Raw genomic sequence first — 15,006 nt, forward strand, 5'->3', positions numbered from 1 at the left:
CAAACTGAGAGCTAGCCTCAGATATGAGCTGAATCAACTTTTAGGAATTAGATAAATGGCCTCTGGGTTACACATTATCCCTGCTATGTGAAGCTAGCAGCATCAAATGGAGGGCACAGGGCTTCAGTAAACACTATCTGGAAGTACCAAAGAAGGCAATAGGTTTGAGACCAGCCTGGTCTACAAGAGCTAGTTCCAGGACAGGCTCCAAAACCACAGAGAAACCCTGTCTCGAAAACCACAAAAAAAAAAAAAAAAAAAAAAAGAAGGCAATAGGTTAAGCACAAACATTAGTTTAACTGAAAATGAAGATTGTAAAGTAAGGCAATCTGTATCTGAGTTTTACCTTGAGGTTGTGTTAGAAGCTTTTTGCTGTCTTCTAACTTCCCAGCCTAAGAACCAATTATTCTGATTTATTAACCTTCTGATATTACTAGCAATCCCTTTTTCTGACTAATTGCTAAAAACATCTGTTTCCTTGTGATTAGTGACTTTCACTGTAATCTCCTCTGGAACATATTTCATGATAGCTGCCTAGTTACCCATTGATGTTAGAACCCACTCCCTTCTTCCCATTACCCTATATCTATCCCATTTACTCCCCTAATAAACAGGACTTGATCAGAATCCTGTCTTGTCTCCATTCCTTGTATCTCTTGTCCCTTTCATCTCTCACTCCTCCCCTCAGGTCTCCGTTGACTGACCCATCGGTCAGGGCAAGGGGCAAGACTGTAAAAATTCCTTTGTTCAGACCTAATGCTTGGTTCTCCTACCATAAAAAGATGGGTTCAGAAACCGGCCTTTTGTCACAGCATAATAAACACCATCTCTGGCTGTGGTCTCAGCTAGCTGATAAGCTTTCTGTGCTCCGTGGTGTTTTTTTTTATTTTTTTATTTTTTTTAATTTTTAAGTTTGCTTCTGGTTTTCCTGGAATCTGGTTTGTGGAATAAAGCTTGCTTCTGGTTTATTAGACTTTATTAGGTCTGTCCCCATCTGTGTGCGATTTCCCTGGACCCAACACTTCCTTGTCTAAGGGAAGTGTGCACCACTGAACTCTCAGCACCCAACCCAATCCTGTGCCCTCATTCAGTATTTAATAAACGTGTTGGTTAGCTAGGGTTATGAGGAATATAGCACTGAGCAGCATTCTGAAGAGATGGCTGTAATGGTTGCAACATTCAAGGTGTTACAAAGGAAGCTCTGACATAGGACCAATAAATTACTCTGTAAGAAAGAATGAAAAATAGCATTTAAAAGCCGCAAATATTCTACAGCAGAACTGTAAGAAAAGAAGCCTACCTAGGGGAGCCAGGTCCCCTTCACAACCCATTTTGAAGAGACGGTCTCATGCACAATGACATTCTGAGTTTATGTGTTGGTATGGAGTGTCCTCATCTGAAAAACAGGCTAAACAATTTCAATTTAGAGAGATTAATAATGAATATGGCTCATTCCTGAAATCACACAAGAATGCATGGCTCAGCTCTTGCTTTATGTGTTCTCAGTGGAGACGGCCACAGCATCCTCTAAAACGTGCGTTTGACGTCGGTGGCATCCGTATCTGACTGGAGTCTTCGGTGTGTCTGACAGAGCTCTATAACCTACTAGGGAAAGCAGCAGTGACCTGCCAGCACTTTGCCTGGACGGGCTTACGTAGTGCAGTCCGCAGGAGGACCGGTACCCGGCAAGCGCGGGCAGGAAGAACTACAAGTCCCGGGAGACCTATCGCGCGCTCTCAGAAGCTCCGCCCCCAGAGCGCCCTCCTCTCCAACCCCCAGACCCGACTCCGTGTGACGTCATCTGGGCTTCCGCGTCCTGCACGGCAGGAAGTTGGCTGTGAAGTCCCGCGGCGGTCCCGGCTCCAGAGGGCGGCCGCGATGCCTTCGTCGCAGCTGGTCAGTCAACTGCTGGAACTGTGAGTCCGCCCCGGCCCCTCCGTCCGTCCGTCCGTCTGTCCGTCCGTCCGCGCCAGCTCCCAGCCCCTTCCTCCCCTCACTACTGTAGTCCTGGGCCGGGATGGCGCCTGGTCGCTGAGGACCGTGGTGCACCGCGGAGCGAGCGGGCGGCTCCACCCGATGGGCGCTGAGTACCCAGGCAGAACAAAAGAGAGCACTAGCCGGGCTGGACAGACCTCAGGAAATGCGGGCGGTTCGCCATCTTTGGGACCATGGACAGTAACCTAACGCTCCCAGGGCTGGAGCGCTTCCTAAAATACGGGTAACAGTTGGGCATGGCAGTCCCAACCCTCTGGAAACAAGAGGGTTGCCACGAATTCCAGGCTAGTGGGGTTATGTTGTGAGACACTGTTCCCCTAAAACAAATAAATAAAATTTTGAAAATTCGTGTTATAGTACCTATTTCAGGGAGTTTTTGTGAGAAACAACTTAATTTATGTAAAGCCCTTAGGAAGACACTGGGCATGGTGGCAAAGACCAATTGGAGATGAAAGAAAAGTTCAAGACCCTCCTCAGTTATCTAGTAAGTTAGAGGCTGGCTTCAGTGTTAGTTATTGTTTCTATTTTAAAAAATAGAAATAGCCTTATTAAAATACAATTGAAATGCCACCACAGGGGGGAAAAAACTTTAAGAAAAAAAATACATGAGCAAATGGTATTTCTTGCCTAGGTTCCAGTGTTTTCTTCTGAATTTCTTTGTTGCTATTTCTCCCCATGGGACAGTCTCATGTAGCCCATGCTGGCCTCAAACACACTGTAGCCGAGGATAACCTTAAACTTCTGGTCCTTCTGTTTCTGTTTTCTGAATGCTGATTACAGGGATACACTGCTATACCCGGTTTGCTTAGGCCTCCTGGGCACTAGATAAGCCTATGTCAACCTCTTTTGTTTTGAGACAGGATCTCATGTAGCCCAGGCTGGCCTCAGCCTCACATCAGACTGACTTTGAACTCTTGAACCTTCTGTCCCAACCTCCCAAGTGCTGAGATTACAGGTTTCAGTTATCACCACCAGCTTGTGCTTTTTGTTTTTGAAGATGGGGTCTCATGTAGCTCAGGCTGGCCTTGACTCATGCTGTGGCAGAGGATGACCCTGAACTTCAGATCTTTCCTGCCTGTTCTCACAGTGTTGGGATTGCAAGTATGCATTGCCACACTTGACTGTGTGGGACAGAACTTAAAACACAAGTTAGTGAAAATGAAATAAAGTAACAGTCGAAAAATACTGGAAATAAAAGGGTGAGCACATTCAGAAGAAAACATTGAAACCTACGCAAGATTTGCATTGTCTTAACTAGATATCATTCCTTTTGTAAAGATCGTTTTTGTCATTAGATCTAAAGTTTGTACCCCTTTGGGAAGGAACTACAGCCTGAAACTAACTGTTGGCCAAGCCAGTTGTTTCTGATTTATAACAAAGTATGGATCTTATGTCAGAGTAGCATTCAGCTGTGCCAAAAAGCACAGAAGTCCAGCAGATGAGACTGTCTATGAAAGAAACAGAGCTTGGTTTACATTCTGCCTTCTGCTCCTTAGCTCCTCCCTGACCAGCACCTGGAATAGCACTACGTAAGAGAACCCTTAGACCTGGCATCTGGTGATGGTCTTTGAATAGAGGCACCAAGGAAAGAGAAGAATCAGAAGTCACCTTAAAATTTTGAGCTTTGATCAACTAGAAGGGGAGGGTGGTAATGAGACTCATGAAAGAGGAAGTATCTTAAGGGGAAAATATATTACAACAGCAAGTAGAAGTATCAAGGAGACAGATGGAATATAATTTTGAATCTGAAAGAGAGATGGGGGTTGAGACTAAGACTGGATTTAAACCAATACAGATGATAGGTAAAGGGTCAGGTATAAAGGGAAGAAAAGACCCAAGGACAGCTGAGTTTTTGCTTTGTGGTACTGAAGATCAAACCTAGAAACTTTCACTTGCTATTACTCTGCTGCTGAGCCACATCCTTACCCCACAGTAAGTTTTGAGGCACAAGACTGGTAGGCAGTGGTAGCTTCAACATAAAACACATTCAGCTTTTTGTCTGTGCCCAGGTTATAATGGTGGATGTATTGCCCTTTTTGATATGAAGATGAATCCTGGCAGAAATGGCAGCTATCTAGATGGTGCATGCTTGATGAGTAATGAATTTCTAGTCTTTTCTGTTATGTGCATGTATATCTAATTGTCAGCTCCAGTTTCCATGGTTCTGATACCTAAGGAGGGTGTCTTTAACTATTGACTTAGTCTTTGTTCCTCTTTTGGCAGGTGGTGTAGGTCTTTGTTCCTGTTTTGAAAGGTGTTGCAGGTTGCTGTTGGGTTTCAAGGCCTGAATGGTGCTTCTAACATCACATCAGTTGTGCTAAGGCCTGGGGACCTGTTAGAGTTCCTCTTCCATGTTTCTGTCAACAATGTTACTTACACCTAATAGGTTAGATTTTTACTTTCTTTCATAGAGATTGGCAGAAACTACGCTTCCTAGATTAAAGAAGAAAAAGCGTATTCTTTATAGCACTCCAAGCAGCACAAGTGTTAGCTTGTTCCTAGAACTCACGGGGTGACACAGAGCCCAGGTAAATAAATACCTGTACATATTGGGGTTTATTCTTAGAGAAATACGCTTAAAAAACAAGATGTGGTTTCACTACACTGGGCAGCAGGAAACATATTTTTGCCAAGCTGCATGCTTACACTTAACGAAATGACTACCCTTTCTGTTAGAAGTGATGTAGGTGGATTTTTCTGTCCCTCTTGCCAGCTTCAAATCATGACAAGGAGACTTATTGTTAATTAGGGAAATTCAGCCAGTAGCTTAGGCTTGTTTCTAATGAGCTCTTAGAACGCAAATCAACTCATATTTTTACCTAACCTCTTTCTGCCTAGCTATTGGCCATTTAGCTCATTATTAAATCAATGAGAACAACAAATCTTAACAGTGTATAAAAAGATTGTTCCACAATAAAAATGACACTCAGAATTGCTTGATGCTTACAAGGATCTGTGTCCAAAGAACTGAGATCCATGGATAAGGAAGTAAAGCAGGATGAGCATGGACGGCCATGCCTGTAATCACAGCTCTCTGGAGGCCAACAGGAAGATACTGTGAATCAGAGGCCAGCGTGAGCTACTTAGTGAGTTCCAGGGTAGCTAGGGCTACATAGCAAGACCCATCTCAAAGACCAAAAATATTTTTAAAATTAAAAATATTATTATTTTTTTAAAAAAAAGACAAAGGTGCCTCTTATTCAGCATCATGCTAGCAGTCTTAGCCGGAGCCATATGACATGGGGGACGAAATAAAAGGAATATAAAGAGGAAAGGAAGAAGTCACAGCATCCTCATTATTGTTATTGGCTGATAGTAAAACCTTTACTTAACAGGCCTGAAGGACTCTGCCAGAAAACTTTCATGCTTATAAACACTTTCAACAGAGTAACAGAATCCAAAGTCAATGCATAAAAGCCAATAACTAGTTAGGCATATAGCATAGATCTTTAATCTCAGCACTCATGAGGCAGAGGCAGGCAGATCTATGTAGGTTTGAGGATACCCTGGTCTACACAGTGAGTTCCAGACCTGGTCTGACTATATAGTGGGAAGCTATCTTTTAAAAACAAGGCAAACAAAAGTAGCTTTCTATATACCAGTAGCACCTGTGGTGAAAAAGACAGTGGGAGCAGTCCCATTCACAATAGCCTGAAAAACTTTAAAACAAAGACTCCTCTTACCCATGGATTGACAGAATTAATGGGAAAGGGGCTATACTATAAAAACAAAAAGCAATTTACAAACTTAATGCAGCCTTAAAAGTTCCAATGACATGGTGGTGGTTTGAATGAAAATGACGCCTATGGGAGTGGCACTGTCGGGAGGTGTGGCCTTGTTGGAGCAAGGGTGTCAGTGAGAGTGGGTTTTGGGATTTCAAGTGTTCAAGTCAGGCCCAGTGTTGCCCTCTGTTCCTGCTGACTGCTGTTCCTAATGTAGAACTCTAGGCCATCTCTAGCACCACGTCCGCCATGCTTCCTGCTGTGATGACAATGGACTAAACCCCCGAACCTGAAAGGCAGCCCTAGTTAAATGGTCTCCTTTATAACAGCTGTCTCTTCACAGCAATAGAAATCCTAAAATAGACGTTCTTCATAGAAAAAAAATCCAACTAGGCAGAGGTGATGTATCCCTTTAATCCCAGCACTTGGCAGAGACAGGTGGATCTCTGATTTAAGGCCAGCCTGGTCTACAGAGTGAGTTCCAGGACAGACTTCAAAGCTACAGAGAAATCCTGTCTCAAAAAAAATTTTTTTAAATCCTAAATTTCATATAGAAGCATAAAAAAAACACCAAATAGCCAAAGCAGTCTTGAGGAGAAACCAATGTTGAGGGCAAGGGAGATAGCTCAGTGCCATGCAAACATAAGGTGTGTTATTTTTGTGTATGTTGCATTTGTTTAGCACTGTGAAGCTGTGATCCTTTGCCTGTAGAACACCTGATGGTCTAATACAGATCTGAACAGCCAGTAGTGACACAGGAGAAGGGATAGGTGGGGCTGGCAGGCAGACAGAATATATAGAAAGAGAATATGGGAGAAGGGAGGTTGTTATCTGGCCTACATACACAGACCCTTAATTTTTGGCAAAGGTGTCTTTGATGGCTGTTCTTGATTTTCAACTGACTACATGTGGAATAATCTAGAACCAAATAGATGGGCACACCTGTGATGGATTTTTTCTTAATTAGAACATTTGAGGTGGGAAGACCTGTTGGACCCCAGAGTCCAAACACTGAGGAGAAGTCGCCCCCAGAGACCACCTCTCACACTACAGCTGATGTAAAAGCATGAAGATTTTATTAATTCTGTCATGACAGGGTCTTCCAGCATTCGGGAGGCTAGAAGACCCTGAATAGCTGCTACAGGCTATTTTTAAAGGGAAAAACCACAGAAGGAACGGGTGTCTGGGGGTTGTTCTTTAACTATTATGATTGGCTTATTTAAAAGGGCTATTACCAATAATTGGCTGGAGCGCGGTTGCCAGATCAGATGAGGTAAGAGGTCACTTTGACCCCGTTTCCCAGGGGCTGAGTCAAAACATATGTGTGTGAGTAATTGTTCAGGAATTGAGTCAACATCTTAAAGGTTATCTTGCCCCAATTTCTGGAGAACATTCACAAAGACTCAGGGAAGTGGAAAGTTCCCAACATTTTAGTAGCTGTTAGGTCCTTGGTTCCCAGGGGGAAGCATGGAGCATTACTACTGAGACTGAGAGGGCTCAGAATTGTCAGAAAATGGCTTCAGAATTGTCTTAAAGTTTTACAGACCCACTTCTAATTCAGATCTTTGAGGTAGAGATAGACCTTTAATCCAGATCTTCTGAGGTAGGAGGATCCACCTTTAGTCTGAGCCATACCTTTTTATAACCTGTATAAAGGGTGTGTAAGAAGGAAGCTGGGTCCCTCTTTGGTTGTTGCTTGCTCTTGCTAGCAAGTTTATTCCTTCACTGGCATTAGAGCTTCTTCGGGATTCCAGTGTGTACCAAAGACCAGCTAAGACATCCACCCTCATGGACTGAACAACTGCTGATTCTTGGATTCTATTGATAGACAACCATTGTTAGTCTAACTGACACCCTGTAGTCATTTTAATAAATTTCATGTATATACTATGATTTCTGTTCCTTTAGAGAATCCTGACTGTACTGGGTAGGTTTTGTTTCTCAATTTGACACAATCTAGAGTCTTCCAAGGAAGGAGCTTCAGCTAAGGAAATACCTCCTGTAAAGCATCTTCTCATTTAGTCATCAATGGGAGAGGGCCCAACCCATGGTGGGTGGTGCCATCCTTGGGCTGCTGGTCCTGGGTTCTTTAAGACGGTGGGTTGAGCAAGCCATGGGAAGCAAGCCAGTAAGCAGCACCCCTCCATGGCCTCTGCATCAGCTCCTGTCTCCAGGATCCTGCCCTGTTTGAAATCCTGTCCTGACTTCCCTAGTGATGAGCAACAATGCTGAAGTGTAAGCTAAATAAACTCTTTCCTCCCCAGCTTGTTTTTTGGTCATGGTGTTTTGTCACAGCAATAGAAACCATAACTAAGACACTGACTAATACAAATTTTGGTGCCAGGGAGTGGGGTATTATTTGACAGTCATGCTGTTTGTTGGAAAAATATGGAAGATTTTGAGACTTACTAGAAAAGTGGTTAGACACATTAGTGGGGGTTACTGGGCTTAGTCCTAGTAGGAACATTGAAGACAGTGCTATTTGTGGGCAATTTGAACTCTGGGGTGCCCAGCAAGAAGTTTCAGTGTGGAGGGATATTAGTAAGTTTTCTGGAGACCATTCTTAGAATATTTTGGCAAAGAATGTGGCTGCTTCTCCAAAAAATCTGCCTGAGGCTAAGTTGAGCTTTAGCAAAAGAGATTTCAAGACAGCCTAATAGCATTGATATGTCATGTGGTTATTATAGATGTCATTTGCACGTCTATAATGAAAAAGGAACAAGCTGGACAAAGAGAAATACCAAGTGTACAGTTTGAAGAGAAAAGGAGTGCCAGGAAATGTCATGGAGCTAAGTCTGGTCCTCAAGGAGATAAAAAGTTTAAGGAAAAGCCTGGCACTAAATAAAGAGAGTGCTGACGTCGGCAAGACCCCACTCAGCTAAGCTTCCGACTTATGAGAAGGAACTAAAGGACTTAAACAGTGAAGGAAAGCATCCACAACAGAAAGCCCATGCAAGTCATTGAAGTAGCCGTGTTCTAACCCCAGCAAGCAGAACTCGGCAACTTCAGTCACGTGCTTCCGGCTTCAGAGGCAAGGATACAAGAAAGGGGTAATGGAATCTCCCTCCCTCTGTGGCCAAGCCACTAAGGCCAGGGGTGTCCCTGCATGGAGGCCCAGAGAGGCCATTGTGTGAAACTGAAGATGAAGCCTAGATTCATCTGGAGACACCAATACATTATTAGACAAATGACAAATCTGTGGGATACCTGCCAAGAAAAGCTGTGTACCAAGTGTGGAACAAGCCCAAGAAATAGAAATATGTTGCGGTCAACAAAGTTGAATTTGGAGTTTACCCTGCTGGTTTTTGGTCTCAAGTTGGTCCAGTATTTCCTCGCTATGATCTCTTTCTTCCCCTTTGGAATGGTAATGTATGTTCTGTGCCATTGATGGATGTTTGTTATCTGCCTTTTGACTTTGATTTTACAGGGGGTTACACTTAAGAGATTGCCATGAGTCTCAGAAGAGACTTTGAACTTTGGTTTTTTAAAAGGTGTAGAGACTGACAAACTATAGGGACTTGTGGAGTTGGACTGAATGCATTTTTACATTATGCTATGGCTACAAGCCTATGGAAGCTGGGAGTGAATAAGAATGACCCCCATAGGCTCATAAAATTGAGTATTTGGTCACAGGAGTGAACTCTTTGATAGAAGGATTAGAAGGAATGACCTTGTGGGAGGAAGTGTGTCACTGAGAGGTGGACTTTGAGGTTTCAAAAGCCCAAGCTAGACCCAGTTGACACTCTCCCTCTCTCTGCCTATGGTCAGGATGTAGCTCCTAGCTACTGCTTCAGCAATTGCCTGCATGCCACTATGATAATGGATTAAGCCTCTGAAACTGTAAGCAAGCCCTAGTAAATGCATTCTTTAAGTAGAGTTTTCGTGGTCATGGTATCTCTTCATAGAAATGGAAGTGACTATGACAGGGTCAAAAATACACACTGGAATAGAGACAGTCCTTTTGGCAGCTGGTTCTGGGAAAGCATATAGAAAAATAAAACTATATCCGTTTGTGTGATGTTTTACTCTTCTGGCTTTTTGGGGGGGTCCACCACCCAGCTCCCAAATAAATCACACATGGAGGCTTATTCTTAGTTATGAATGCCCAGCATTCATATCTATGATATCATATATATGTAATGCATACACACACACACACACACACACACGTCTCTCCCATAAATTATACAGTGAGCCAGTGAGTAAATGGGCTCATCTGGGTTAACCTATACAGTGAGCCAGTGAGTAAATGGGCTCATCTGGGTTAACCTGGGTGTGGTGACACATGTCCAGTCCTTGGGAAGCTGAGCCAGGTCATTTCCAAATACGATGCCAGACTGAACTTTTATAAAACAACAATAAAAAAGGAAGTTCAACCAAGTGTGTTTGTTCTTGCCTATAATTGCAGCACTGGAAATACTGAAGCAAGAAGATTGCCCCGAGTGCAGCTGACCTAGAGTACACAGTGAAACCCTGTATCAAAACCAAACGAAAAATAAAGTAGGGACTGGGGAAAGACAGTGCACAATGAAAGAGGAGGGTATTCATTGTTTTTCTGATAGTGTTGGGGAGTAGGAGATTTGTAGCAGTTTCCTTGAGCCTGAAACATACCATCTTCCAGGGACGCTCTTAAAACACAGGGAAACCAGGAAATACCTGAAACCCACCGGATTTGTTGTACCCCCCCCACTCCAAGAGTAAGCAACAAAGATAGCTGAGTCACTCTCGGTCAAGCCAAGCTGCACAGAATTTGAGCAGACCAGCGGCCTGAAAAGAAGTAGAGACTAGCAAGCTGACTAGAAGAGGGTCAGAACGACTGTGTCACTTGGAAAGGACACTCTAACCAATCGAGCTGCTTGTAGACAGACTCTGTACTGTGCTTCAGGTTCTCAACTTTTGTGAACTGTTACCCATGTTGGGGTGGGCTTTGTGATGCAGCTGTCTCTGAGTCATTTCAGCTCCTGTAAGTAACCCCTCACCCACATTCCTGCAACCCCAATAAAACTCATGGTTCAAAAAAAAAAAAAAAACTCATGGTTCACTGTAGTAGGAGACTGTTCATTCCCGGCTGCCCAGACCCAAAATAATCATACAGAAAGTATATTAATTACAATGCCGCTTGGCCAATAGCTTAGGCTTCTTATTAACTAACTCTTACATCTTTTTTTTTTTTTTTTTTTTTTGAGACAGGGTTTCTCCGTAGCTTTTGGTTCCTGTCCTGGAACTAGCTCTTGTAGACCAGGCTGGCCTCAAACTCACAGAGATCCGCCTGCCTCTGCCTCCCGAGTGCTGGGATTAAAGGCGTGCGCCACCACCGCCTGGCTTAACTCTTACATCTTAAATTAATCCATTCCTATTATTTTATATATTACCTGCCACGAATCTCATGGTTTACCGGTAAGGTTGGGGGGGGGGGGGGCATCTGTCTCCTTCATAGCTACATGGCATCTCTCTGACTCTGACTTCTTTTTTCCTCTATCTCTGCTTGGAATTCCCAATTGCTCTATTCTGTGCTGCCATAGGCCCAAAGCAGCTTCTTTATTAACCAATCGTAATAAAACATATTCACAGCATACAGAGGGGAAGCCCACATCAGTTCACCAAGTTGGGCTTTGGTATCATCTATACTTTGGTTTTTCATGAGCTCCCTATTTGGGGTAAGTTGTGTTGCATCTCCCCAGGGAAAGTTTTGACATACGATAGTAGGGAAAATGGTCATACATGGAAAAATATTCATTGCCAGAGGGATGCAGAGGAAAAAAACCCCTCCAGTACTTCCAATAACAATATAGTTACAGATCTTAAAGAAATCTGACAGTATTGTTACCATACCCCAGAACGATATGGATGCTTTTCAAAAGGCAAGTAACCAAATAAGATATCCACTGTGAGTACTGAAATGCCTTGAAGGGTTTTCACAAGAGATTGTTGAATGAAAAAGAAGATATTGAGACGAGAATATACTGGGATGCTGTTCTAGGTAACTATTATACCTCCCTTCACAACACCCTTTTATAAGTTTGTGTGGGGTTGTGTATACAAGCACAGAGGAAGGAAGACTATCTCCTAAATTAACATAAGACACCAGTAGAGGTCAGATAATGGCAGAAAGGGGAAGATGGAAATAACCAAAAGAGGAAAGGAAAAAAATTTTCACTAAAAAATGATAACAAGTATATGATCATTGTCATTCATAAATTAAAATTCTGTATATATAGTGGCATTTGTAAACAGAATTTGTGGTTGTTTGACACAGGTATGAATTTATTAGCTAGAATTTGAGGCTATAAGATATGTTGGGCACATTGTTTTAAAAGAGGCTAAAGAAGTCCTCTACCCATCCTAAAGAGTCTTTATTCTTTCAGAGAAATAGCCAAAGTGGAAGGCTCATTTCTGAAAAAGAGCAATAACAGAAGAGTTTGACCTAGGCAGTGGGAGCGCTAAGTGGGGGGATGTAAAGTTTGTATGGCCCTTGGCAACTACACTGCCACTGCCGAGGCTCTGGGGTTAAGGTTATTTCTGGATATGGTTCAGGGAAGGCTTCCTGCTCAAAGGTATTTCTGTGGTTTGCTAGTGTAGGAAAGGATAGGTCAGAGAGCCCTTCCTGCAATCAATATTTATCAAGTGCATTTATCCTGAAATAATGTGCCAAAATGAAATCTTGATTAAGTTGTCCTTAGCTGCTTTAGGGTCTTAGTCGTTACCTCTTCCAATAATTGCATATGCAGGTAACTGATCTGCACTCTCCATAGAATCTCTGTGGTTACAGTTTTTCCTCTTGCCCACATACAGTTTTTGAAATTTGTTTTATTTTATGTATATGGGTAGGGTGCTCTGTGTGTATGTATGTCAGTGCACCACATGCATAGCTGGTGTTTGTGGTTGCCAGAAGAGGGCATAAGATCCCCTGGAACTGTAATTATAAATAAGCTGCCATATGCATTCTGGGAATCAAACCTAGGTCCTCTGGAAAAGCAGCCAGTGCTCTTAATTGATGAACTGTTTTTCCAGTCCTAGTTTTGGTTTTTTGAGACAGAGGATGGCTGTGAAATCTTGATCTCCTACCACTTCCTAGGTGCTAGTATTACAGGTGTACACTAACATGCCCGCCTTAAAATGGATTTTGATAAAGTCAAGGATGGTGGCCTGTTACCCTAGAATTCTAGATGTAAGGTAGGCGGACTGGGAGTTCCAAGCCATCCTATGCTACAGAAAAGTGAGCTGGAGGCAAGCCTAGGCTAAATGACACTGTTTCAAAGCGAAATTTTAAAATGCATATTGACAACGGGTATGCAGAGGTAAAGTGCTGAAGGAAAATGTCTTACGTAATTTTACATAGGCAGTGATTATGAATCTTGTCAAGATAAATTTGTAAATGTTAATAAAAATACTGTTTTGTGAAAGGACTAACTGCAGACAAGCAGTATTGATAAAAGTTGGTTATCAATGCAGATGCAGTGTAATTTACTATATTGTGTTTTGTATTTCAGATGTCTCCGGTGCCTAATAATCAACATTTCCAGGTATATCTCAGATATCAAATATTTGCCTCCCAACATCAAAGATAGGCTGATTAAAATAATGAGCACCCGGGGCCGGATAACAGATTCCAATATAAATGAGGTAAGAATGTGTAACTATAAAATTTTGCTTCATTGTTGAGATTTAATTTCATATTTTTTGAACAGAAAAGGAGTATATAGTGAGATGTTAGTCATGTTAAAACAGGACTGTGATTGAGAAGTCGGTACCCACCCTTGGATGTGTACCTGTCTTCCACTACCCTCTCCTTGCTTTTCTTCTCCTCCCTTCCCTACTCTTAAGCATATATTAATAAAACCATTTTATTGTTGCTGCTTTTGAGACAGGGTCTCTCTCTGCCCTGGATGGCCTTGAACTCATGAAGATCTGCCTGCTTAGAATTTAGGCCATTATTTATTGACCTCAAGGAAACACTGAACAGTAGCTCCCCCAAAACAACTGACATGTACTAACTACTCCAAACAATGAAGGACAGTTGGGCATGGTAGATTATGTATGTAATTCCAATATTCAGGAGTCAGAAGCAGGAGATTTGCTATGAGTTTCCAGTCAGCCTGGGCTATATAGTCAATATATCTCCAAAAAAAGAAAAAAGAAGAAGAAGGAAATGGAGAGATGACTCAGCAGTTAAAAGTGCTTGCAACTTTTCTGGAGGTCCAGAGTGTAACCAATATCCACATCAGGAGCCTTACAACTGCCTGTAACTCTAGTTCGTAGGGATCCAATGCCAAACCTCCTAGTCACACATACATTAAAAAAAAAAAAAATCTTAAAAAGGCATGGTGAGGGGGCTGGAGAGATGGCACAGAGGTTAAGAGCACTGGCTGTTCTTCCAGAGTTCCTGAATTCAATTCCCAGCAACCACATGGTGGCTCACAACCATCTACAGTGAGATCTGATGCCCTCTTCTGGTCTACAAGCATACATGTAGGCAGAATACTATATATAATAAATAAATCTTTTTAAAAAGTTTTTTTTTTTTTTTTTTTTTTTTTTTGGTTTTTTGAGACAGGGTTTCTCTGTGGTTTTGGAGCCTGTCCTGGAACTAGCTCTTGTAGACCAGGCTGGTCTAAAAAAGATGTTTTTTAAAAAGGCATGATGTGCATGGCAAAGCCAGACATGGTGACTCACACATTTAATCCCAGCATGCAGGAGGCAGATCTCTGTGATTTTGAGGCCTGCCTGGTCAGGGCTATGTAGAGATCCTGTCTCAAAACAACAATAAAAAGGCTTGGTGGTGTTTACCTATAATCCCAATATTTGGGAGGCTGAGGGAAGAGGATCAGGAGTTCAAGGCCAGTCTTGTCTAATAGCCTAAGTTACGTGAGAGTGTTTCAGAAAATCAAAAAAGAAGCTGGGGTTCAGTAGAGGAAAACACTTGCCAGGCAAGCCCGATGACCTAGATTCAGTCCCCAAAACCCACAATGGAAGGAGAGAATTGACTCTCCAGAGTTGTCCTCTGACCTCTACACACGTGTTGTACCCAAGTTGAGACCCCCAGAGAGACCACCACTAGAATCCAGTCAAGTCCAGAATGCAAAAGCAAGGTTTATTCTGCCCACACATAGTTCAGCTAGCTGAGAGCTCAAAGCCACTACTCAAGACACAGCTCAGTGGGGAGAGCTCCCGTTCCTCATTTGGGGTTGACATATGTAGACAAAAACTGCAAGCCAGGTTTATTTTGGGTCAAGGGGGTTGGTCTTGCTAAACGAAGGGTATGGACTCCTTCTGCATACCCCCTTCCTCC

At 42.7% G+C, this 15,006-nt stretch overlaps 1 protein-coding gene across 2 annotated transcripts in view; it reads left to right on the forward strand.

Annotated features, from left to right (window-relative positions):
• The first annotated feature begins 1,796 nt into the window (after positions 1 to 1,796).
• Positions 1,797 to 15,006, forward strand: part of Amn1 (antagonist of mitotic exit network 1 homolog) — a 31,252-nt gene continuing 18,042 nt past the window's right edge. For both annotated transcript variants that reach the window (XM_057752144.1, XM_057752894.1), the window contains exons 1-2: positions 1,797 to 1,916; positions 13,208 to 13,340. In XM_057752144.1, the coding sequence (XP_057608127.1) occupies positions 1,879 to 1,916; positions 13,208 to 13,340 (171 nt within the window). In that variant the 5' untranslated portion in view covers positions 1,797 to 1,878. The remainder of the gene's footprint in view (positions 1,917 to 13,207; positions 13,341 to 15,006) is intronic.

The sequence above is a fragment of the Chionomys nivalis genome, chromosome 1 (genome assembly GCF_950005125.1).
Source record: "Chionomys nivalis chromosome 1, mChiNiv1.1, whole genome shotgun sequence".
In the NCBI taxonomy this organism is placed as follows: Eukaryota; Metazoa; Chordata; class Mammalia; order Rodentia; family Cricetidae; genus Chionomys; species Chionomys nivalis.